We start from the raw sequence: 24,687 nt of genomic DNA, 5'->3' as shown, positions 1-24,687 counted from the left end.
TCTTCTAATACCTGCTACTTGCAGACATTATTTTTTTTTAATATTAAATTTCAGCTCCAAAACAGGGAACTAGACTTAGGAGTGAAAAAAAAGCCAAATTTGATAAGCAATTTATACAACAGGTTCGCATGGGGTACAGCGTCTTGTATAACAAGTCATCAAATAGTATCTAACCATGAATCAAAATCATTCAATATTTTTGACTTCGAGACAGGTTGGGAAGATGAAGAGGAGGATCGAACATTGTTATCTGAACCAAGTTTGGCATCTACAATTTTTGATGATGTTTCTTGTAATAAATCATCGAGTAAATCTTCGGAAGTTGAATTAACTGCGGCAGTCTTCGATGAATCTATACCTCGGTTTACTGTTGTTGATGTTTCTTGTAATAAATCATCCAGCAAACTGTCTAAATTGGAAGCTTTGAGTGAACCGATGCTCGAGGGTTTTTCGGAACTTAAGTTGGAAGTATCGAGAAGTTTAGTCTCATTGAAAGAATTAAGAAGCATATCCAATTTGGCTTCAGCGGCTGCCGCTTCAAATTTCGGGACTTTCTTGTTCGAAGCAGTAGTGAAATTCAAATTGTCTGGTGCTCTACTTTCACTGGATTCGCTGTTTTGACTGGAAATAGAAACACTCTGAACTTCAGCCATCAAATCCAAACCGCTGTTGGACAATATTGCATCTATGGCCTTGCTGCCGGGTAAATCATTTGGAGTTGATCCTTCAGTTATCTTTGCAGCTTCTTTTCGATCAGGCGCCGCTTGCATTTGATCAGGTTCCTGATCATTTTTTACCTTTGATCTCTCAGAACGCTGGCAAAAAACCCGGATAATGTGGCATTAGATACTCGAGTGGAAATTGTAAACATATTTGTTACAGACAAACTTGTATTATACTCGAGTGTAAATCTCTATACAAAATCAAAAGAACTACAGCGAAAATGTAAACAAAATGCTGAGAGTTTTGAGATGAAGCTATCTCCTCCTATTACCTAAAAGATGACCTTCAATACCAGTCATCTCTTAGGGCTTCCGAAGAACAAACTAAATGGGTTAAAAGAAAAAGGTTTAAGTATGCCTATAGTCCCTGTACTTTTCAAAAATTAAGAATGTAGCCCCTTTACTTTTCAGATAAGAAATCTGAAAAGTAGAGGGGCTAAATTCTTAAAAATACAAATACATGGACTAAGTTTCTAATTTTTGAAAAGTACAAGAACTATAGGCACATTTTAACCAAAGAAAAACTCTCTTTAACTCCATGTTTTTACTTTTAGTAAGTGTCTGGAATTGCATCTCTGTCACCTTTAAGGCGTTAAAAGTATAGATATGAATCAACACTAACTTGAATATCAATGTAAGGAATTGGACTTACCAGATCTGGTGGTAATAGATCTTCTTCAATGAAGAGCCTCTTGGATAAATCTACTTTTTCGAGTTGTTCAGCAAGAGCTTGCAAATTAAGGGAGAGAAATGAGGCCTACACAAGAAAACACGGGAATAAAAGAGGTGAAACAATAATAAAAAGATAAGGTAATTGATGCAAGGCCAGTGGCAAGCAGTCTTGAGCAAGAATAACGGCCTACAGCAAACGAGCACCAGTCTCATACTCCTAAAGTGCTGTTAACAAATGCATATAAACAGTGTATTTCGATTTTTTTGGACTTTTGATGTAATAAAATTCTATGAAAATTTGCTAACAGCCTACTTATATAAATAGCTTTCAACAAAATATCATCCTGTCTTAAACCATCCAATGAAATTAAGATAAGAAAAATTCAAAAGATTTAAACATGTGGACTTTCGACATGGCTACAGATTACAGAAATACATTCTATGTGCGGTTAACAATTAGCAAAGGGTGGATATTTATAACTTCCAAACCAGAATGACAATTATTTCCCTAATATCAAATACAGACATCTATTGTATTCAAAATTGATTTTCTTCCACTTATAGTCCCGACATATAGAGAGAGATATTTATCTGTATCTATATACCGGTAGCAGTGAACCCAGAACATTGCTAAGTTGGTTCAAAGTGGTGACGTGTAACAGGTCAAGTCTGGAGCCGGAAAACAATACAATCAGTCGTGATGATGCACAGATAAGAGTCATGAGTAAGATATCCTCATCTATATATGGGAAGCAGTGAACGTGGAACTTAGCTAAGTTGGTTCAAAGAGGTGACATTTAACAGATGAGTCCAGAGCCTGAAAACAAAAAGGGCAGTGGTGATGATGCACAGGTAATATCATGTCTAAGATATCCATATCTATATATAGGTAGCAGCGAAACCAGAAATTAGCTAAGTTGGCTCAAAGTGGTAACATTTGACAGGTTGAGCTCACTGCCCGAAAATAATATGAACAGTAGTGAAGATACACAGATAAGACCATGAGTAAGATAACCATAAAAGCTTTGCATAATAAGATTCCTAACACAAAAATCTTCATCTAAATTTGATACTTAATGATTACAAATTTATAATTTCTTGCTCTATATGAAAAATTACAGACAAAATACAAGCAATTTTACCTCAGGAGTTGCAGTCGTGCTATCATCCACAACGAAATTTCCAGTCCATGATAAAATTCCCTCTCCTCTTACTGCAAGCATTGAACCTACAAATTGATTGAAATCACCTGAAACATTGAAAAAAGAAACACTAAAAATCACTCAATAAACGTTCATTTCATAACTATCTAATTATCATTGTTTTTTTCTTAAATTCTGCCATAGAAGTACCGGGAAAAACATCGTCTAAAGAAGGAATGTTATTTGAATAAGGATTTGCTTGCAACTGAGATTGAGCCTCGGAAAGCAAATGACGAAAGTCCGCTCCTTTACTCTTTGGCACAATAACATCGGGAGTTTGGGTTGGATCTTCAGAACCTGAATCAAATTCTTCCTCGTAACGATTCCAATTCGATGGTAATGCGGATATACGCTGAGCCTGGTGAGCTTTCTCTTTGATTTGCTTGATTGTTTGCTTTTTCGAATTTGAAGGTTCATTAACACCAGGTGATGGTGGTTTCGATTTTTGAACCGAATGAGGCTTTTTACTATGGTGTTGTGAATGAGCTCTTTTTGATTTTGCCAATGCTTTAGCATCCATCATAGCTGCAAACACTTCCTGAAACAGAAATTATTGAAACAGAAATGAAATTTTGAACCGTAATCTATAATTTTATGCAAAGATTTGATGCAGATAGAGGCTTCGATGCCATTAAAGGGGCCTTCAAGAGGAAGTAAGAAACTAAAAGAAACCCTAACGAAAAACAGAATAATTTTATATCGTAATTTATTGGTCAAATTCTGCCATAAGTCCCTTTACTATGTGTAAATTGCAAACTTAATCTATACTCTTCAATTTAATTTTTTAATTGTATTTTTCGAATTTTAAAATTTCGATATTAGTTAAAAGCTAAGAAGTTCATAAGTTGTTATGAATTCCTCTCTAAAAAAAAATCTATTGATTCATAAACTTGGTGTTTGGTTCAAGTCCAGAATGAATCTAATTGCTTTATGCATTCTTCACTTGGCTCAAGGCGATTTTATGCCCTCGTCGCTTGTATTTTATTGATCATTTGAAAATCAAGAAACGAGTTCATTTTATATTAATCTTGTGGATGCCATCAAAAGGATTAATAATTTCTTTCAATTTGTTTTTAACTCTTTAAACTCAAACCACCTTTTGACCACCCAACCAAGGATCTCAAGAAACTCCTTAAAAAATCAACTATAATGACTTCATAAATCGAACTTGGTCAAATTTGGTTAAAGCTCGTTTTTTTCATTTGATTTCATGCTTTATATTGATTTGATTCTATTTCATAATTACTCGAAACGAGTCATTTTTATTCTATTGTATTTTGATTTTTCATTTGTTTGTGTTTTGTATTGGTTCGATTCTATTTTATAAATACTCGAACACAAACTTATAATTATATTGTAGTTTTGTTTGTATTTAAATTCGTAAACTCTCCAAACAAAGTTTGATAAATTTAAATTTGAATTTAAATTTATTTTAATTATTAATTTATAATATTTAATGTATTTTGTGGATTTAAATATTACATATTTAGTAAATAAGAGAGTCAAAATATTCTAATTATTATTTGAAATAAATATGATTGTCATTTTTTTTAATTATAAGAGGAGAGCAAAGTTCTAATCAACATACCATCTACATTGGGCCTTGTTTCCAATCAATGGCTGAGGACCCAATTCTATTATCATATTCGGCCCAAATTGCAATACACTGCAGCCGCTTAAAAGACAACCGGTCGAACTTTCTAGGTCAACATTAATGAATCCCCAAGCTTCTTTTCTAGATCTTCGGCTATTTCTCGTGGCATAAAATTTAAGTGAAGAAAGAGGGAAATCTCAGGGTTTTTGTTTTGGTTTCTTACCATTTGACGAATTCTGTTAAATTATTGCAATGTCTTCACCGGCTGAGTGAGTCCCAATTATCTTTCCTTTGATAATTTTTTTTGTTCCCTTCTCTGAATTAATCGTTTTAAGTTTGTTTTTTCTGCCCTTTGCACTGAATTTTGTTAATTGGTATATTTGTTCTTCGGTTTTATTTTTCTAGGTAATTTTTCTAGTTTTTTTTTTATGTAGTTGAATTCGTATGTTTTGGTTAGAATTTTGCAGCCTAGGATTTAGATTCATAAAATTTGTGTAAAATCTTGCTTAAAAATGCAATAAGAGCCCTCTTCAACGGATTTAGATTTGAAAAATAGTGTAATCGTCGTAATAATATGCATGCTAATAGAATATTGTTCATATATAAGTAGGTATATATATATTCAAATTCATGGGTTTGTTGGATGACAGTGAATTTGAAATACTTACCTATATATTTGTCAACTTGAAATTTAGGTTACCCTACTTTTCAAATATATAACTATGTTGAATTTTAACTAATTTATGCATAATGTATGCCTTTTCGATTTATATAGCAAATGAAATCTGAATCTTCGAAGTTACTTCCGTGAATGTAGTATTAATTTTTATATATCCCACAATGTTAAGGAGTAAGGGATGCCATTTGTGGGATTTTCTTATTCAGTCCAAAAATGGGTACAAGATTGCACTTTAGAAAAATTATTGGAAATTTTCGTCTAGGTCTCGTCTTTTTTTTCTCGGTTTTACTAAAGATTGATTCAAATCTGTTATGTTTGATATTGTCGAAATGAAGCTAGCAGACGGGCTAATCCCCCGTAGGTCTTTCCGATTGTGTTTTACAACAGCTTACCGTTTTGCTTTTCGTAACCATTAGTATAAAAGTTCATTTAATAGAGTATGAAAGGTAACATATTGAAAGAAGATGACTCTTTTATGGTGTAGATTTTCTTAAATGCAAGTTCTCATGATAAAGCATTATTATTATTTTTGTTATAGTTTTAGAGTACTGCCTCCATTAAAGACCTTTTTCAAACCAATGTACATGATCTTAATTGATATTAGCATATTTGTGCTGCGATACTGTCTCGTTATGCCAGTATGCTTATTTCCAATATACTGTTTATTGATATTAGTATCCTTTTTCAACTAATTCTTTTATTTATTTACTTATTTATTTGACTGGGTTATTCATGTTGTTTCAGATTTTATAACTCTCTTCCACCTATTAGCAAGGCTTATGGGACTGTGTGCCTATTGACCACAACAGCCTCTCAGTTAGGACTATTAAATATCTTTTACATTGAGTTGCTACATGAATATGTATTCAAGTACTTTCAGGTATGAATTGATGCATAGTTTCCAAATCCCGATAATTTTCACCAAAAAAAGAGGAAGGTTATATTGCTCTGCGAAATTCGTTTATAAATTAAAATTGATTTTAATGTTTATTTCAGGCTTCTATGTATGAAAAAGCATATGTAATTCTCGAGATAATGTGAAATCTCATTTTATTCATAAATATTTATGCATGTTTTAGTTAATCAAGAGAGTTCTCTTATAAATTTGTGTATTAATGTAGGTGTGGAGGCTATTTACAAATTTCTTTTTCCTCGGGAAATTTTCTATCAATTTTGGGATACGCCTTTTAATGATGTAAGTATTGGTTTTTGAAAGCTTAAAATCATTTTTGCATTCTTATCTAGTCTGAGAAGGGCATGGCCCTGTGTTAACTGCCACACGGACTCTTTGAGGCTTTAAGCACTGATTATTTTGTGGCAATCTTTATGATTATACAGAGCAAGATATGGAGTTCAACTCGAGAAGGGACCATTTGAAAGGCGGACAGCTGATTTCTTGTGGATGATGATATTTGGCGCTTTGTCATTGTTGGTGAGTGAGACCATGATCCTCTCTTATTTTATTTTCAAGATTTGGTTGTTTAAATTATATAAGGGGCAAATCATCCTATGGTTAGGAAGGCATGAATTTTGCTTAAAGGGCTAAGCAAAGTCGGAATATCTTCTCCAGCCTTGTATCTTTGCTGCTAATCTTGTAAAAAGAAGAAAAATAGATGAATATATCTGTATCGGACACGACATTGCCTCTCTATGTCAATACTATTATACAAAATATGCTCATTGTGAATGTATAACCTAACTAGGGGTGTAATCGAGCCAAGCCGAGTCCGAATATCTATTTTTAAGCTCAAGCTCGGCTTGAGATATAATCAAGCTACTCGAGCTAGAGCTTGATTAAGCTCGTTTGACCAATTTTTTTACTCAAGCTTGAACTTGATCTTGAGCTTGGGTTCGTAATTAAGCTTAGGATTAATAATATATATTAAGGGTAATAATGTAATTTAATAACATAAATATGAAAAGCTCAATAAGGCTTGTGAGCTGTTCGAGTTAAATATTACTAAGCTTGAATTCGGCTTGATCGATAGCTCGAGTTTGGCTTGATAATTACCGAATCGAGTTCCAATTTTTTTCAAATTGAACTTGAGTAGCTTGTGAGTACTAGTGTCTTATTTACACCCTTAAACCTAACATCAGTTATTCTCTTATTATAACACTGTTCATTTCATTATTAATTCCTGTCGTGGTTTTAGGTTTTGTCAGCAATCCCGATATTCCGTACCCCTTTCCTAGGGGTGTCTCTCGTTTTCATGCTTCTTTATGTCTGGAGTAGAGAGTTTCCAAATGCTCAAATCAACATATACGGCCTTGTAACTCTTAAGGTAAGCTTAATTCCAACTTCGGCATGTATTAATCTGGGATTCTAAAATCTTTACATAAGCTTTCAGGGGCTGACTTTATATTCTTATGTTTATTTTTTCCACATTTATTGCTTTAGGCATTCTATCTACCTTGGGCAATGCTTGCTTTGGATGTTATTTTTGGCTCAGAACTCATCCCGGATCTGCTCGGGATCATTGCTGGACATCTATATTACTTCCTGACTGTGTTGCATCCTCTTGCAACCGGAAAGGTCTTCCTCAAGACGCCTATGTGGGTGTATCCTTACATTGTTTTTATCACTCTGCTTGAATTGGAACGTAATTTATCATCTCCTTGCATGCGATTTTTGGGTTTTTCTGTTATTGAGATAAATATGCATGTATTGTAGGAACAGGTAAATTGCACCGTTAGTCCTTCATCGTAATTCATCTTCATTCGTGATCATTAAAAGCTCATTGTTTTGAATTTCTTCATCCATGGTAAAAGTACCATAGAGACCCTTAAACTAGTTTACGGATTGCATTTTGTCCTCTGTACTAAAAAAATAAACAAATTAGTCTGTATATTAAATAAAAAAAATAGTCATTTTGCTAAAAATTCCATTCATTTTTACTTTTAAAAATTGATTTCTGTTCATCAGCTTGATGTACACATGGCATGCCACATAACACTGACTACTTATTCAGTTAATCATGCCAAATTTTAACTGTATAAATGGATGGAATTTTTAAAAGAAATGATCAACATATAGGATTAATTTGTTATTTTTTAAGTAATGAGAGTAAAATGTAATTTAACTCCTATTACAAGGGTCTCTATGGTACTTTTACCATTCATTCCTCTGTTAATGCTCGGTAGAATTTGGACATACACGTGGTGAATCCCGTCCAAATTTTATCGAACCGTTGATGGAACGATGAACTTTCAGAAGATCACGGATTAAAATGGAACTTTTCAAACACGACTAACGTTCACATTTTTTACATGAGAACATCAATTTCCTTGTGTTGGTGGTTGTATTTTCCTTGACGGTCGCTGTTACAGAAACAAACTGGTTGCAAGATATAGAATAGGAGCTCCGTCACGGCCAAGTAGCCGATCCGCTGCACAGTCTGATAGACCAACAGGTGTAGCTTTCAGTGGAAGATCGTATCGACTTAGTGGATGAGTGCTGATAATTTGAGGTTGGTTGACATTGTTAGCGTTTGATCTCTGATCATCAGAACTAAAAATCCGACACGAACAAAGAAGCAAAAAGTGTTGCATAATGGGTTCTTCCTATTACTCATGTAATTTTCTTAGGTAAATTAAACAAAGCCAGTCGTGGATTGGTATTTTGGACATGAATTGTTCTTTTTTAAAAAAAAATTGTTATTTTTGTTACTTTTTCTTTGTATGTGTGGCTTCTAGCTATTCAAAAATTGTGATAAAAAAACATAAATAGTAAAATCTGAACACAAAGTTTAATTGGTATGAATATTGTTTTTAATGTAGGAGGACGTGGGTTCGAATACATTGAAATATATTATTCTTCTATTTATGAGTTTGGAAAAGAGTTATGAGTAGTTCAGGTATTGTGTCAAAAAGAATAGATATAATTAAAATTTATAATGAGATTGTTAAAAAATTATCAATATTTAAAATTTATTAAACATGAATTATTTGAATAGGTCCAACATACAATTTTATTATATGTTTTAATTATATCTATTTTTTCTTTACATTATGTTTAGAATTATTCATAGCTCTTTTTCAATTTATAAATAGGAGAATAATAAGTTTTAACACGTTCGAATCCACATCTTTCTGTATCGGCAATAATATTTATACCAATTAAATTAAAACTTAATCGGCAGCCGCATAAATAACTACATAAAATTCAATTTGAAATAAACACGAAATGGAATCTTACGATGAAGAAAGAACCTTTCATTTGCTACTTCTAAATATAAATCAAACAAGAACCTTTCCTTTGGTTTTTTCCTCTAAATAGAAGGGATTTTTATTGGTTTAACACCGCTTCAAAATTTCCGAATCGATCGTGTATCCTTGTTTGACGAAAGTTTCCGTTTTCCGAAATTATATAAATTTCAGAGTAGATCAAACTAAATAAAAACCAAGAAAATAGAGAGAATCAAAAAGAATTAAAAAAAATGGCAATCATTAATACGAACCGTGGAAGCAAATTTGTCTTAGTACTCGTATTAACGGTTATGATAACGACGGCGATGTTAACGACCGGCGCCGAAGCAGTAAAGTTCGGTTGCATTTTAAAATGTAATCTTTGGAAATGTTTATATCCAGGATCAAAATCTAAAGCACAATGTATAGTTGATTGCATGGATGGATGTCATCATAAAAACAAAGCTGTGATGTTACATTGACTTTGGCTTAGCCGCTTAGGTAAGTGAAACCATTTTTTTTAGGGTAATTCACGGTTATGATTCTTTTTTTCACTTTTTTTAGTTAATTAATTATGAAAAAAAATTATAAATCAGTCATTAAATTATTTAATTTTTTTATTTGCCGGTTAACGTAAAAATAAAAATACCAAAAAATTCAAGTAATTCGGTGACCAAAAAAAAAAGAAAAATCATAGTTGGACGATCTCTGTTGCAGTTTATCCTTGTTAATTAAAAAATTGGGAATGAAGATTCAGATATCTATATATATTTTATCTTTTTTTTTTACACATTCAAATTTACGTTTTAAAATTACTATTTGCTATGGGTTTAGAGCGGATGCGGATGGATACCTCATATATCTATTTATCCAAATCCATATTTGTTTATTCGGATAAATTCATGACTTATAAAATGTTTATAATTTCGATTATATATATAATAATTTTAGCATATTCAAAATCGGATTTTTATGGATTTGGATCTCCGTAAAATGATTGAAAATTTTGAAATCAATTTTTTTTGTAGATTAATATTTTTAATTCAAAATTAGATAACTTAGGGATTATAAAAAAATTTAAATTTTTTAAATAAATTTATAAATTCGAATTTGAATAATTAAAAAAAATTCAAATATGCATTCGTTTAATTTCTTTTGATATTCCTATTGATGCAAAGATTATGGAATCTTATATTGTTAAATTGTTGTTGGAAAAATGCAGATAAAAGGGGCTGTTATTTCGATTAATACTACAAGAATTGTAATAAATTTTTAATATATATGATTTTAAATTTTATTATATTCTTATGTATGTAAATAAATATATTGCGTTAGTATTGAGTTTGTATTTATTTTTTGGCATAATGATTTATTTAGCCCTTTAATTTCATAAAAAAAAATATTTTAGTTCTCCATTTAATTTTCCGTCTTTTTTAGCCATTAAAATTGTATTTTTTGTCAAATCGCCTTAAGATTGATGGAAAAGTTAACGTTTTTTAACTTTGCTAATGTGGCATACATGTGGATTGCAACGTGAACAATACATCAATATTTAATGAATTTTTTAAAATTTTAAAGATTCAAAACATTATAATTTTTTTAGAAATTATTTAAAAAGTATAAAAATAAAAATAATACTTTTAATATTTTTAAAAAAATTTAAAATTAATTAAATATTAGCATGTAATCTATACGTTAGAAAAGTTAAAATAACATGAACATTTCTATTAATTTTGGGATGATTTGACAAAAAATTATAAATTTAAGGGTTAAAAAAGACGAAAAATTAAATCTAATGCTGAGATGATTTTTTTTATAAAGTTGAAAGATAAAAAAATGCTTTAGGCGTTTATTTAGCTCTTCAACTATGTTATTTAAATTTAAAGCAAAGTGTTAAATATATTTATATTTGTATTTAAGTATGAGTCAAATAATGAATGGATTGTTTGTTCAATTTCAATATATTAAATTTAATAATTACTAATTCAAAAAATATATACAGATCCTTTACAATAAAATAAAGAGACAATTTCTTTTATAAGAAAAATATATATAAAGATAAAAAAAAATAGATTAAGTGCATAATTTTAATAAATATTAGATTTTATCGCAATCACAATATGGGTGAATAGAGACAAAGTTAAGGGGCTAGTAGGGGACTTGTCTTCCCTAAAATGAAAAACTATACTTTAATCCTTTTGGAAATAGTAAAGTTATAAATTAATTTATGATAAAATTATACTTTAGTCCCCTAAATATGAAAAAAAATTCTATTTAGTCCCTTTAAAAATATTGGAATTTAATGTTAGCACATGATAAAATTATATTTTGATCTCTTAAAATTTTATAATCTAATTTCAGCCCCCTAGAAAAATTTCTGGCTTCGCCTCTGTGAATGAGCGAAAATTTTTTATATTAAAATATATTTATAAAATTATTTTAACCAGAGATTTTCATTTGAATTTATTGATCTTATGCTTGATCTGAACAATGTTTTTAAGTTGTTTTATTTAAAATATTATATAAAAGTATAAAATAATAATAAAATATTTTAATAATTTTATAATTAAATTGGTGTAAACTTATACAAAGTAAATTAATTATTAGTTGGGATTGTTGTGGAAGAAATTTGTACGAAATGCTCATTTTAAGAAAACTAAGATTTCCTTCATTTGTGGCTTTATGGTTGATCTAGATGATAGGTGTAATTCTTAAATAGATTCTTCCATGATTGCACAATCCACAAGTTGGTCCATATTATAATGCCTAGGACATATAACCCGTTAAGATTATTTTGAGACACCTATATTTAGAGTTAGATTGCATTTTACCCAATTTACTAAAAAAATAGGTAAGTTAATCCCTGTATGTTAGATCAAATAGCAAAACGTATCGTTTCTATTAAAAATTCCATCTATTTTTACTGTGAAAAAATAGCGTGACTAACGAAATAACCATACAGTTAAACGAGACGTGTTACGTATACCTGATGTGTAAGGACTTATTTTTTAACAATAGAAATGAATAAAATTTTTAACAAAATGACTTGTTTTTTCTTTGATCTAATGTACAGGGACTAATTTACTTATTTTTCGAGTAGAGGAGACAAAATGCAATTTGACTTCTAGTATAAGGACCTCAATAGTACTTTACTATCATTTTAACTTGTTTCATGAGATAAATTCAGTAATATACATTAACATCAATGTTCTTTTAAATTGGATTGGTGGTCGAACCGGTCAGGCTATCGATTTATCGGTTTGATCAATCTGATTAAAAAATTATTAAAAATAAAAAAAATAAAAAAAATCCGATTCAACCATTAGTTTGTACTGGTTCTTGATCTAACCGGTTCAAAGCCACTCTTTGAACTGACCTCTCGACCAATTCCCAATCTAATTGGTCCAATCAGCTAGTCTAGTCTGGTTCAAACAATATTGATTAACATACAAAATTTACAAGGCACAAATAATGTTGAAAGAATTGAACCAATAGTTGAACTGGTCAAATCATCAATTCCCAATTAACTGGTTAAAATAAAATAAAAATTTTAAAAAACCTAAAAAAAATGAGCATAATTAAATAATAGTAATATGAACGAAGCATAATCATTTATTCCCAATTATATGAGCGGCTCTTGAAGTCCTACTATGTGTAGCTGCCATGTGTGTGTTTAGTTCAATTAGTTGTGTGTGTTTAGTTCAATTAGTCTAACTTGTTAATTTTAGTTTGGATTGTAGCTGTTCTTCATTCGATCATCTTGTAATAGTTTGATACTTATGATTATTCATATATGTATTTGTATTTGTATTTATACTCTAATTGTACTTGTAACATTTAAAAAAAAAGGTTAGCAAAAATCCACTTCAAACGATTTTTTAATCGAATTTCTACTTGGTTCAAAATTTCTTTTACCAATTTAACCAATTTTGTAGTGATTAATCTTACCGATTGAACCAATTCAACTGTCAATTTTCAATTTAACTGATGACTAAATCTATCAATCCAACCCGTCTCTGATACCCATGGTCACAAGTTTAAATGGTAGGCATTATTCATAAAAGCAAAAGGTTAAAATATATTATAGGTTTCTATATTTTTCATAAATTTAGAATTTAATTTTTATACTTTTATTTTCAGGAATATAGTTTTTCTACTTTTTAAATTTCAAAATTTAGGTCAAATAGTTCAACTCTATTATTTTTTTTTGTTAAATTTATTAATGTGGCATTTTGAAATAAAGAAAACTACTCATTTGGTAGCAACGTAAATTAAAAAATGATATTGCAATAAACTTGAATTTAAGAAAATAATTTTAACTGTTGGACTTGAATTTTGAAATTTAAAAAGGTAGAGAAACTAAATTCCTAAAAATAAAAGTATCAAGATTAAATTTTAAATTTACGAAGAGTTTAGGGAGTAGGGACTTATAGCACATTTTAACCAAAGCAAAAATAGACACGTGAAAAGGAGAAAAAATGGCGGTTGGCAAGGGAAGAGAGGTCATGGGGAGCAATGGTTGCTAAAATAATGGCGGACATGAATGGCATAGATCAAATGAAAAGCTCCAAAACAGACGGTTCAGAAATCCCACTAATAACCCTTAATCTTTGCCATTGTTATTCAAACTTGAAGCCCCTCTCCCCCCATTGCTTTCCCCCTCGTAGCTCCCCCAATAACATCATTATCATCTCATGCAAAACCCAACGAAACAAAAAATGTCGTGGCAAACTTACGTAGATGAGCACTTGATGTGTGACATTGAAGGCCAAGACCAACATCTTAAAGCTCCGTCTTCCCTCAGGTCATAATGCACCATAGTTATGTTAACCCTTTTTCGGTATTTGGCATCTGATCGTCAGTTTTTTTTGGTTGCACGATAGGTGTTTGATGTAATTCCCCTATGAAGGTTTTGTTCTTATTTGCAGTTAAATGCTAGTGAGGTCACAAAGATTTTGATGAACCGGGCCACCTTGCTCCTAAAGGGTTACATCTTGCCGTTGCAAAGTATATGGTCATACAGGGTGAGCCTGGTGCTGTCATTCGTGGAAAAAAAGGTTATTTTCTTTAACCCATAATTTTCGGAGTTTATTTTTTTAATTTTGGGATTTAATTAAAACTTTTAGGAGTTTAATAAGAGATTTCAGAAAATGTGAATTGTCTTTCTTCATCAACAAAATATATATTCATATCTGAATGTAGGTAATGTTAAATGATAATTTACTAATTCTTTTTTATGAGATATTTGTCTAACATTAAAAGTTTAGAGTTGTCATGAATAAATTAAAAAATGAGACAACCTAAACACATTTAATTTGAATAATTTGACTTCAACTTGAAATAATGATCTAAACCCGAATGATTCAAATAAGTAACTCAAGACGACTAAAACTCGAATTTATCTATATTTGATCCTCAAACCTACAATAATCCGAATTCAAAATAATTTTGTTGAAGGAGGTCGCTTTCTAATTTCGTCTTGGACTTTCAATGTAGGTATTGTTCCTGAGGTACCTCTACTTGTTTTTAATTTTGGGTTTCTATCTCCTGACTTCACGGAGAGCTCTCAACGGATTCATATAGTTTAGTGGGAGTGTTTGGTCCACCAATGAAATGTTTTTGTATTTGACCTTGGGGTTTGAACCATGCCTTTACATGGTCTTAGTGAGTAAGGCCAAAAATGTTAAAAACATTTTCATTATGGATTATACTCTCCCACCAAACTCCATGAACTCCTTTAAGTTCTCCTCAGATTAGAGAGGCAAAACTCGAGGTTAAAACAAATACCGTATTCATGTTACCAATAGGTGATTAGAAGAAATGGAGTGAACATTTTCTCCGAACATTTAGATTGAGTTCAAACTCAGAATCATTATTATTGAGATGGCTTTATTTAAATGCCATCTTAACCCGAACTTGCTTAGTTTTTAGAATTAGACCCTAAAACAAATAGGGCACCTCTGGTAATACAGAAAAAATATACTCAAATTCAAATAACGTAGGGTAATGATTCTACTAGTATTTGAATAGAAAATTGTGTGGACATATGTTGTGGCAGGGAACAGGAGGAGTGACCATTAAGAAAACAGGACAAGGTCTTATATTTGGTATCTATGAAGAACCAGTGACTCCAGGACAATGCAACATGGTTGTTGAAAGGTTGGGTGATTATCTTGCTGAACAGGGACTTTGAAATTAAAAAGATAAAAATAAAACCTACCTTCAAAATCAATGCCCTTTTTCTTGAAATTTAATTTTGTCATTCAAAACTATGCATATATTAAATTTAATTGGCATATTGGTTGATTGATTTGCTTCTTTCACCATATATGCCCCCTTTTTCTTCTTCTTGGTTATGTGTAATCCCCATCAATGGTTACCTTATCTATTTTTTGTTGCCACTTTTTAAAAAAATCTGGACTTCTTTTTCATGTTTTCAGTTTTGCTCACAAATAAGGTTTAAATATTTTAGTCTTTTTATTTTGATGTACTGATAAATTCATTTCTTAATGTTTATATTTTTTTCTCAATTTAACCTTTATTCTTTTTTTTTAGTTAAATTTAACCTTCAACTTTTTAAAAATATTTGAATTGCTATTTTTTAACAGAAATATTGGCCAAAATATTAAATTTTAATCGAGGCAGTCCACATGACAATCCATGCGTATTTTATGTTAATTTTTTTGAATTTTTCTTAATCTTGAATTTGAATTTTTATAATTTTATCATTATTTGTTGATGTGACGTATAATACAAATAGTTTTATGTTAGTATGAAGAACGCGTGAACTAGCATACAGGTTGTCACACCATCGTCATTAAAAAATTAATGTTTTAGTTAACATTTCGTTAAAAAAAACGATTTATTTCTTTTCCAAAAATACGGGTCAAATAAAAAAAAATATATATTTTAAAGGTTAAATTTATCATTATATGAGTAAACTTGATAAGCATATTTATAATGTTTCGAGTATTTTATTGAAAATTTATATTCTATAATTTTTATATTTGTGTTATTATTTCATATCATGTTGTATTTCCCATTTTATCTTATTATTATTATTTTTTATGGTGATGTAAGTTTTGAGTCCCTTTTGATTGAGACATCTTGGAGTTCTATTTATTTAAATATGCATAGAGGCACATAAAATAATATTTTTTTTAAAAAATATTTCTTAAAAGTAGAATATAGTTATATATATTTGTATGTGTATGTGTAAATAATTTAATATTAGAATATTTATTTATTAATATTTTGTTTTTAAAAAAGAAAATCTAAAGTCAATAAATATTGATTTAATAGCTAAATTAGTAAATGACCAATCAATCGTTTTCTTTTATTTTTATTTTTATTTTTTGTGGCTCTAAAATCTCATTTATTCATCAAAACATTAATCCCAAGTGAAAGGGTCAACCTCAAAAATAAAAAATCAAGTGGTCAATAGTCAATGTAATCTCATCTATTTTGATGAAATATTGGTTAAAATCTCATTTTTGTAATTTAAATATGAAAAAATACGAATAACAAAATACGTCTTTTTTAAGTTTAGGAATTTCCTTTTATGTTTTTACTTTGACATAAATACCTTTTGGATCTATGTCAATTTCAAACATAATCAAATTGGTCCCTCTAAATTTGTTCTTTTGAATTTTTAAAAATTCAACCAATCATATATTATAATTCTTTTAAGAAAAAAAAATAAAAACCATGACTTTTTTAAAAAAATCTATAAGTTTTAAATTCTGAAAAAAGTTATTAGAATTATAAAAATTCAAAAATAATAAAATTACGAAAAAAATTGTTAATTAAAAATTTTAAAAACTAAAAATTAATAAAACTTTCCAAAGTTTACCGAAAAATTATAAAAAATTCAAAACAATCTTCAACTTTTCAAAAAAAAAAAAATATAAAAGTTTATAAAAATTAGGAAAATAAATAAAAATAACATAATATCATATTCCAAAAGAACTTTAAAGGTTTTTTTCCCCTTATTTTGTTTTGAAAAAAGTTTTTATGTGTATATATTCTTAAATTTATAAGTTTTAACTTGAAATTTAATTAGATTGACAATAAGACTTTAAATTAACTTGTTAATTTTTTTTAATTTATTCAATTTAGCCCAAAAAAATTGAAATTTAGTTCGAGTGAGTCATTCAATGCTTACGCAAATTATAATACTTGTAATTAATATTAAATACAAAATAATAAATTCCCCTACTAAAGTTTATTTTTTATTTTTAAAATAAGTTATTTTCATTTTAGAAAAAGAAAAAAAAACGTACCGAAGAGAAATAATTTTAAATTTTTTTCACAAAAATCAAAAATTGAATTGAATGGTGATGTTTAGACCATTTTTAAAATAGAAGTTAAAAATCGTGGATCTCGAATTTTATTTTATTTTTATGAGATAAAAATAAAAAAAATTATTTTTTAAAAATTAAAAATGATTTAAAATTCTATAAAAATATTTTTAAAAAAACTATAAGAGTTATTGAATATTTTTTTATAAAGAAAAAATGTTTATGTAAAATATTTTTAAAACTTTGTCAAAGTAAAAAATTTAAAATTTAAAATTTAAAAAAATTAAAATAATATTAAAACTAAAAATATTAATAAAACTCACTCTTAATATTTCATACGTTACCGAATTTTTTTAATTAAACAAATAAATTAAATTTGAATTTCAAAAAAGAAATTAATTTTGAAAATATTTTGGAGTTGCAGCCCAACTAAAATTTTTGGGTTTGAAAAAAATGGCCCAAAAAAAAAGTGTGTGTCGCAGATCTCGCTGTTTCTAACATCTTCAACGCTATATATCTGTGTCTAAAGCTCACACAATCTTGTCTCTTCAGTCAAACATTTTCTCCTTTTTATCTTTAAAACACGCACCCAAAAAATAAAACCCTTTGAAAACCAAAGAAGGAAGAAGAAGATGTCGTGGCAAGCTTACGTAGATGATCACTTGATGTGTGAAATCGAAGGAAACCATCTCTCTGCCGCCGCTATCATCGCCCACGACGGCAGCGTTTGGGCCCAAAGCGCCAATTTCCCTCAGGTTTGAGTTTGGGATCTGAATCTAATGATTAATTTCTGTTTCTGCATGGGTTTATTCGCTGATCTGATTTGCTTTTTAAAAGCATTGATGAACTTTGCTTCAAAGTTGGGATTTTGCTGTGAGTTCTTTTTTTTAGTTTTGTGTTGAATGATTTATTGACCGACTTTTTTTTCCTTTTTATGATTGGAAAATCTGTATGATTTCTGGGTTTGTTTCTGTTTGTTTATATTTCTTAGTTTTGGATCAAATCAAATGAAGTTTTTGCTAATGGATCTATGTAGATGATGATAATAAATGTAATTAAAGAGTGAAAATGTTTTTGAGTACTTACTAATCCAATTTATTTTGAATTTAAATCGGTTAAAATGTGTCCCTGTACTCTTCACAAATTTGGAATTTGAAATCTGAGATTAGAAATAAAAGTACGGGGACTAAATTCAAAATTTACCAAGAGTATAGGGACTTACGGCATATTCTAATCTTTTAAATCTAGTTCTCTTGGTCTAAAAATGGTTTAGTTTTCATGAGTCGTAATAATGATATCATAGTTCTGAAAAAATAGATTTTGAATCTCGACTGTGTTTATTTCAGTTCAAGCCCGAAGAAATTAATGCCATCATGAATGACTTTAATGAACCGGGTACGCTCGCTCCCACCGGGTTGCACCTCGGTGGCACGAAATACATGGTGATCCAAGGCGAACCGGGAGCTGTTATCCGAGGGAAGAAGGTGATGTTCTTGATCTGTTATTGGTTCTGCTTCGTTTATTAACTCGAAAATTCTCACTTGCATATATACAGAGTCTATTACATTATGTTCGAATGGGAATTGATTTGTCGGTCTTACATTTCTTAAAAATTATGTAAAGAATATTCCATGTTCCCCTGAACTTGTATCGGTGAAAACCCAAAACATCGGTTTGAAAGACGTTACACTGCGATATTAATTGCGGATTAGCCACTCAAAATTAGGTACACTAATTTGCATATGCAGAGTTTCTTACATTATGTTCAAATGGAAATTGATTTTTTCAGCCTTATGTTTCGTTCCGAGTGTAATATCTAGTTCAGCCTTCTGATATCATAAGAATTATGAAAAGAACATTCTGGTGAAAACCCGAAACATCAGTTTCAAACTTATGCATCACTTAAGCACATTACGGTGCAATGATTCTGGATTAGCCACTCAAAATTAGGTGCACTAGTGATGTGCTCTTCGTACCTATATGGTCTATATGGTTTACACTTGTTTTTGATGTTACGTTTTCATATGCAAACGTGATTTCACATCCATTGTCTTGTAAATTTCGTTCTGTCTATTATACTTGTATTCCAAGTCTATTTTCTTTTTTAATTTCAGGGACCCGGAGGTGTTACTGTTAAGAAGACCAATATGGCCTTGATCATCGGAATCTATGATGAACCAATGACACCCGGCCAATGCAACATGATCGTCGAGAGGCTCGGCGATTATCTCCTCGATCAGGGTTATTGATTCTCTTCGGTGTGTGTCCTTATTTGAATGCATTTCTTCTTGGGTTTTTTTCTATACGAAAAAAAGAAACATGCATCGAAGCGTCTCCGTATTACTCGTATTTACATGGAAAAAGTTTGTAATGGTTATGTTTTATGATCTCTTTGCTTTGTTTTTATGTATTTTGTTTGATGGATACTATGAAGGTTGTGGAGTGAGGTACTTTTGGTTTTTCTTCTTTTACATTTACAGTGGATAATTCTACTGGATTTGTTTAATTTAATTGACCTTTTGTTTCGGTTTATTTGTGTTTTAGGGTTTGAAATTTTGATTGTGAAGATTGAAAAAAAAATCTTTTGACTCTGCTATTTTAAATACAAGAAAATAATTAAAATAAATATATTGAGCAGTTTTAAAATTCGTGGTCAATATTTACTCAATCTATAAAATGTGAAGGATTAGTTATTAAGTTCTACCGGGATTAGCTATTGGGCTCTTTCCGGTAGATAAATTGAAAAATAAATAAATTATATAGATATGTATCTAAAAAAATTCACAAGCAAATTTAGAATATTATATATATACTTCTTTTTCTTATGCGGGATAAACCATTGAAAATTTTCAATTATTTTAATTTTATTTAATGTAAAATTTTTAACAGAAAATATTGAATAAGATAAGTAGGTAGGAAATTACTATCACTTAATGTAAAATATATTAAATTAATTTTATTTTATTGAAAAATTGAAATAAATTAACTTTTATAAAAAAATGAAATATTCAAATTAATATATCCACAACAATATAAAATATTATATTAATAAGATTAAAGTTAAAAAATAAATAATTTTTTAAAAGCTATATTTACTTTTATCGAACATAAATATATTCAATATTTATATTTACTAATTTACTAAACAATTTTCTAATATAAATTCAGTACTTATAATTATAAAATTTAACAGCAAACATTCAATATTTATATTTTCAACACTTAAATTTGTAGTTTATTGAGCACACCATCAGCTTCTATTCTTTAATTTGATCATTTCTAATCTCATCACTTATAGAATTAAGTAAATTACACACAAATGCACTAAATTGTTAGTATATTACATTTTAGGTACTCAATTTCAAAAAATTACAAAATGATCCATAGAGTTAAATAAAAACTTTTAAATAATTCAATAATAATTTTATACCTTTTGAAATTGAATGACTAAATCACAAACTTGTAGTTTAGTGACCTTAGATTGTAATTTACCATTTTAAATTTTGAATTATCTATTAACTAAACCAATATTATCATTTGGATCACAAGTGATAACCAAAATTTCAAACAATAAAATATTCCGCAATGGCACTACATTCTAATGCAAATCAGTAGCAATAAACGCATTTACATAATCGTTTTTACAGCATTTCATCATCACCACCAAAACAAAAAAGAGAACCATAGAAAATACATCCATGGCTTACATTCTCAACTGTTCTTTCTTTTCAGAATGATACATCGCACATATTGCCCAGGTTCAAGATAACAGCGATCAAAGTCGTCAAAAGGAAAACGCAAATCCACGAGCACACGGCGGTATGTGAGGACGAAGATGTGTTCACAGTGGCAGTCATGTTATTTGATGCGGTTTTGTTGATCCTGCATTGTAATCATAATAAAAAACTTTAGTACATTCAACATCGGGTCATTGAGAAAGATTAGGTCAACGAAAGTCGGATTCTAATACAATGGGAAAACAAGATGTTCCGGGATATAATGCTTACCCTCCGGCGGTCAGGTAGATGCAATTATCATAACCTGCATATATGTAATATAATAAAAAAAATTAGTTTCTTGGTATGCAAGATTGTCCCGGAACCGGATTCTGAATGACAAACTTGAATCAACAAACAGATAACGAAAAGAATTAGTTTCTCGGCATGCAAGATTTGTCCCGGAACCAAATTCCGAACAACAAACTTGAATCAACAAACAGATAATGGTAGTTTTTTAGACTTAAAAGTTCATGCCAAATCAAGAGGTTAACAAATTATGATCTGATTTCAGGCATACGGAGTAAGCCTGTTGCATTGTTAATCGAAACATAGTTAAAAACAGTTCACTTAAACACAATATAATCGGAATAGACTTACTAGGATCCTTGTCAACTTTGACCCCTTTTCCTCCGAAGCTGCATGCAACATCACTTGCCCCGTTTTGTTGGTAGTAACTGTTGAATGCAAAAGAGGCATGAGAAACTAGATTATCTGGTTCAAAACACGGTTGGCTAGGCTGAATGGCAGAGCAATCCACATTCCCAGGGCCACAAGCCCAATCTATAGCATTCTGTAAATCCGCTTCAGAAGCCTTGCTAGAAGCGATACACCACGTTGTTCCATTTTTGGAACCATCCGTACTATTAGTCATATCAAGGACACCTTTTCCGGTGAAGTCCAAGTTATATATACTCGTCTTATCGGGATAGAAAAGGCCCCAGTTTCTCTCTGATTCCAATCCGGGCTTCCTATTCTCATTGAACAATGAGAAAATATAAACATCTAGCTCTTCACCGGGCTTGGCAGGAGTGCCGGTATCATTCAAAACATGTCGAATTAGATTGGTGTTGTAAGTTTGAGCATTGTCCGGTGTTGCACCCTTCTCTTTTGGTGAACCTTTGGAAGGCCAGCCGGTTTCAGTAACCATAACCTTAATCGTTTTGAAATTTAAAGCCATCAAGGCAAAATAAAGGGCATCTATCTGAGCATCGAACATGTTCGTGTAAAGTAGACCGGTATTTGGATCTATGACTTCCGAGGATGACTCGAACAACGCATAATCCAAAGAGACCTTTTTCGGAGAATCTCTATAAGCATAATAAGGATATAAATCAATCATAAATGGTGATTGATTCTCAGCTAGGAATTCCAACATCGGTTTCAAGAACGATGCGTGGCTGCTATTGAAAGCCCCAGCAGAAGGTGGGAATGATCGGGACAAAACCCCGAGAGAATGCGTACTCGAAACTTTAATCCTTTTGTGTAAACCAGCCTTTTTCAATGCTGCAAGGACATTATGCATAGCAGGTACAACTAAAGCTGAGGCATTATCGGGGCTCTCGGTGACTTCAAGACCTACAGTGATGTATGTGATCTTCGTGGCCGGGTAATACGGAAGGATACTGTTCTTTAACCATGAATCTGCATTTGATTGGAACTGAGAGAACGCTAATAAGTCCGAATTTGGAACTGCAACCATAAGTTCAACTCCTGTGTTTGCAAAGGCCTTCAACACTTGGATATTAGAATCATAAATCCGGACATACTTAATGTTGTGAAGTTTTATCAGTTCTACGACTTTATCAGGTGTTGGAAGATCATCGGCATTCCTTCCGTAGCAAACTCCGACTATGCTTCCGCTGCAGAAACCTGCCATACCGATCGGAAATTAGATAAAAGCTAAGATAATCTCCATTGCAAAGCTTCATTCGCAACTCAGTTTTAAGAGATACATAAAGAATCCATGGCTACTTTAACCCAATTCAGTTTACCAATCACACATAGGTGCAAGTAACAACTACAGACAATTGTCTCGAAACAAAAACATAACAAGAACAAGCATGAAGGAGCTGCAATAACAAGGGCAAGAATCACATATTACATAGTCCGAAATTCGGAACACCCACCGTACAAGATTATCAAGTTCAAAATCAATTTTCAGCTTCATTTGAGTTCGAGTGAAGTCACCTATTCTTAGAAATGAACTAATAATCATACACTACATTAGTTCGAGTCTTCATTTTCCTTAAAATACCAGTTTTCAGACACTGATATGAGATTCGATCTTCTAAATACACGGATAAACCTCGAAAAAATTTGAGCATACTCATCTCATACACATACCACTATCCAACACTCATTCTCGAGTCCAAGTAACGTTGAAGAAACACGTGATTGAGCATTCAATATCAAGGGATCCACCAACTAATAATCATACACTACATTAGTTCAAGTCTTCGTTTCCTTGAAATGCCGGTTCTCCGACACATTCGGACATAGATGTGAGTTACGATCTTCTAAATACATGGATAAGTTTTGAAAAAAAATCGAGCATACTCATCTCATACACATACCACTTTCCAACACTCATTCCCGAATCCAAGTAACATTGAACAAACACATTATTTAGCATTCAATATCAAGGGATCCACCAGCCAACACATTTCATCTTAAATGCAAATGAATAACAGCTAGGATACTCATACATCATGCAATGGTCTACAAACATATAACATTTCTTACAATACGAACACAAGCAATCAAAACTAAGAAAAACCCAGATCAAAACAATGAAGTCCAAGCAAAAAAATGGTAAAAAAAATGAAATGTGGGTATTCAAAAACCAGAGAAAACCAGAGATTAAAAACCCAGAAATATAACAAAGATCTAAAAGCAAAGATGAATATACAAGGAAAAAAGAAGTTGTGAGAAAAGAGAAACATACGTAAAAGTAAAGTAAACAAAGAAACTGCAAAGAGAAGCTTGAATGCTGAAGCCATTGTTCATCCAAAAAACAAAATAAAAAAAACCCAAACAATATTTTTCTCTTTTACTTTAATATTAGTGGGTTTTATGGGAACAGTTGCTAACGTTCTTCTTTCTAGAGACTTGAACTAAGGCCAGCAATGTGTGTGTGTTTCCTTTTCACTTTGAGGAGTTCACTGTTTTCAAAATGCAAAGGGGAATAAAGCTTTTTTTGCTGCTTTAGGAGCTGGAGAATGAGTGAGAGGGAGCAGTAATGGTTGGCTGGCTGGTTGAGCTTTGATTGTACGGGTTTGAGACTGATAGTGGCTCGGACCGGATTTTAGTGGATTTTTTATGAGTTGTATTTAATAAAGTATATCGATTCCGGTCCTTTTTGTCCGTTGAGGATGTTTGTTCTCTTCTATGCAGAGAATATAATTTTAAATTTTTAAAACTTAATTTTAAACTAGATTATAATAGGATTTGGGTGGAAAATGTTTAAGTTAAAAGATATTGGTAAAGATATATTTAGCACTAATATTCTTTTTGTTATTTGGGTTTGTATTTTTTTGGGTTAGTTTTTCCTCTTA

At 30.6% G+C, this 24,687-nt stretch overlaps 5 protein-coding genes across 8 annotated transcripts; 3 read left to right on the top strand and 2 right to left on the bottom strand.

Annotated features, from left to right (window-relative positions):
- Positions 1 to 82: 82 nt before the first annotated feature.
- On the bottom strand, positions 83 to 3,274 carry LOC107932901 (uncharacterized). Its single transcript, XM_016865026.2, has 4 exons — positions 2,747 to 3,274; positions 2,537 to 2,643; positions 1,375 to 1,479; positions 83 to 815 (listed from the first exon to the last, which is right to left on the bottom strand). The coding sequence occupies exons 1-4, from the start codon at positions 3,117 to 3,119 to the stop codon at positions 159 to 161; spliced, it is 1,242 nt and encodes a 413-aa protein (XP_016720515.1). The 5' UTR covers positions 3,120 to 3,274; the 3' UTR covers positions 83 to 158.
- A 1,021-nt stretch (positions 3,275 to 4,295) lies between these two features.
- LOC107932793 (derlin-1) lies at positions 4,296 to 8,535 on the top strand. Its single transcript, XM_016864890.2, has 7 exons — positions 4,296 to 4,459; positions 5,614 to 5,749; positions 5,991 to 6,064; positions 6,208 to 6,301; positions 7,023 to 7,151; positions 7,268 to 7,428; positions 8,197 to 8,535. The coding sequence occupies exons 1-7, from the start codon at positions 4,443 to 4,445 to the stop codon at positions 8,318 to 8,320; spliced, it is 735 nt and encodes a 244-aa protein (XP_016720379.1). The 5' UTR covers positions 4,296 to 4,442; the 3' UTR covers positions 8,321 to 8,535.
- Positions 8,536 to 13,457: 4,922 nt separating this feature from the next.
- On the top strand, positions 13,458 to 15,534 carry LOC107932830 (profilin). Of its 3 annotated transcripts, none has more exons than XR_001693493.2 (3): positions 13,458 to 13,858; positions 13,983 to 14,111; positions 15,113 to 15,534. XR_001693493.2 is itself a non-coding variant. In XM_041099019.1 (3 exons), the coding sequence occupies exons 1-3, from the start codon at positions 13,749 to 13,751 to the stop codon at positions 15,245 to 15,247; spliced, it is 393 nt and encodes a 130-aa protein (XP_040954953.1). In that variant the 5' UTR covers positions 13,490 to 13,748; the 3' UTR covers positions 15,248 to 15,534. The 3 variants fall into 3 exon arrangements, 1 of the variants encoding a protein (XP_040954953.1); XR_005917075.1 differs by having other exon boundaries at positions 13,938 to 14,111; XM_041099019.1 differs by having other exon boundaries at positions 13,490 to 13,858; positions 13,964 to 14,111.
- Positions 15,535 to 17,799: 2,265 nt separating this feature from the next.
- LOC107932891 (profilin-2) lies at positions 17,800 to 19,886 on the top strand. Its single transcript, XM_016865011.2, has 3 exons — positions 17,800 to 18,109; positions 18,701 to 18,838; positions 19,469 to 19,886. The coding sequence occupies exons 1-3, from the start codon at positions 17,987 to 17,989 to the stop codon at positions 19,601 to 19,603; spliced, it is 396 nt and encodes a 131-aa protein (XP_016720500.1). The 5' UTR covers positions 17,800 to 17,986; the 3' UTR covers positions 19,604 to 19,886.
- A 1,046-nt stretch (positions 19,887 to 20,932) lies between these two features.
- On the bottom strand, positions 20,933 to 24,427 carry LOC107932898 (glucan endo-1,3-beta-glucosidase 13). Of its 2 annotated transcripts, none has more exons than XM_041099017.1 (4): positions 24,078 to 24,427; positions 21,731 to 23,002; positions 21,362 to 21,395; positions 20,933 to 21,236 (listed from the first exon to the last, which is right to left on the bottom strand). In XM_041099017.1, the coding sequence occupies exons 1-4, from the start codon at positions 24,130 to 24,132 to the stop codon at positions 21,083 to 21,085; spliced, it is 1,515 nt and encodes a 504-aa protein (XP_040954951.1). In that variant the 5' UTR covers positions 24,133 to 24,427; the 3' UTR covers positions 20,933 to 21,082. The 2 variants fall into 2 exon arrangements, with proteins under 2 accessions (XP_040954951.1, XP_040954952.1); XM_041099018.1 differs by having other exon boundaries at positions 24,187 to 24,422.
- Between the last annotated feature and the right edge of the window lie 260 nt (positions 24,428 to 24,687).

Source organism: Gossypium hirsutum, chromosome D08, assembly GCF_007990345.1.
Source record: "Gossypium hirsutum isolate 1008001.06 chromosome D08, Gossypium_hirsutum_v2.1, whole genome shotgun sequence".
NCBI classification, from domain to species: Eukaryota; Viridiplantae; Streptophyta; class Magnoliopsida; order Malvales; family Malvaceae; genus Gossypium; species Gossypium hirsutum.
This window is presented reverse-complemented; position numbering and strand designations above follow the sequence as displayed.

What these genes read in the sequence shown, in the direction of transcription:
- LOC107932793 (XM_016864890.2), top strand. An exon ending in TTGGCGCTTTGTCATTGTTG is followed by an intron (nt 6,302 to 7,022) that starts GTGAGTGAGACC and finishes TCGTGGTTTTAG; the next exon opens with GTTTTGTCAGCAATCCCGAT. An exon ending in ACGGCCTTGTAACTCTTAAG is followed by an intron (nt 7,152 to 7,267) that starts GTAAGCTTAATT and finishes TTATTGCTTTAG; the next exon opens with GCATTCTATCTACCTTGGGC.
- LOC107932898 (XM_041099017.1), bottom strand. Translation starts at nt 24,132, where the DNA reads ATGGCTTCAGCATTCAAGCTTCTCTTTGCAGTTTCTTTGTTTACTTTA. An exon ending in TTTGTTTACTTTACTTTTAC is followed by an intron (nt 23,003 to 24,077) that starts GTATGTTTCTCT and finishes TCGGTATGGCAG; the next exon opens with GTTTCTGCAGCGGAAGCATA. An exon ending in CAAAGTTGACAAGGATCCTA is followed by an intron (nt 21,396 to 21,730) that starts GTAAGTCTATTC and finishes ACATATATGCAG; the next exon opens with GTTATGATAATTGCATCTAC.
- LOC107932830 (XM_041099019.1), top strand. Translation starts at nt 13,749, where the DNA reads ATGCAAAACCCAACGAAACAAAAAATGTCGTGGCAAACTTACGTAGAT. An exon ending in AAAGCTCCGTCTTCCCTCAG is followed by an intron (nt 13,859 to 13,963) that starts GTCATAATGCAC and finishes TCCCCTATGAAG; the next exon opens with GTTTTGTTCTTATTTGCAGT. An exon ending in TGTCATTCGTGGAAAAAAAG is followed by an intron (nt 14,112 to 15,112) that starts GTTATTTTCTTT and finishes ATGTTGTGGCAG; the next exon opens with GGAACAGGAGGAGTGACCAT.
- LOC107932901 (XM_016865026.2), bottom strand. Translation starts at nt 3,119, where the DNA reads ATGATGGATGCTAAAGCATTGGCAAAATCAAAAAGAGCTCATTCACAA. An exon ending in TTTAGACGATGTTTTTCCCG is followed by an intron (nt 2,644 to 2,746) that starts GTACTTCTATGG and finishes TCAATGTTTCAG; the next exon opens with GTGATTTCAATCAATTTGTA. An exon ending in ATCTATTACCACCAGATCTG is followed by an intron (nt 816 to 1,374) that starts GTAAGTCCAATT and finishes GTTTTTTGCCAG; the next exon opens with CGTTCTGAGAGATCAAAGGT.
- LOC107932891 (XM_016865011.2), top strand. Translation starts at nt 17,987, where the DNA reads ATGTCGTGGCAAGCTTACGTAGATGATCACTTGATGTGTGAAATCGAA. An exon ending in AAAGCGCCAATTTCCCTCAG is followed by an intron (nt 18,110 to 18,700) that starts GTTTGAGTTTGG and finishes TGTTTATTTCAG; the next exon opens with TTCAAGCCCGAAGAAATTAA. An exon ending in CTGTTATCCGAGGGAAGAAG is followed by an intron (nt 18,839 to 19,468) that starts GTGATGTTCTTG and finishes TTTTAATTTCAG; the next exon opens with GGACCCGGAGGTGTTACTGT.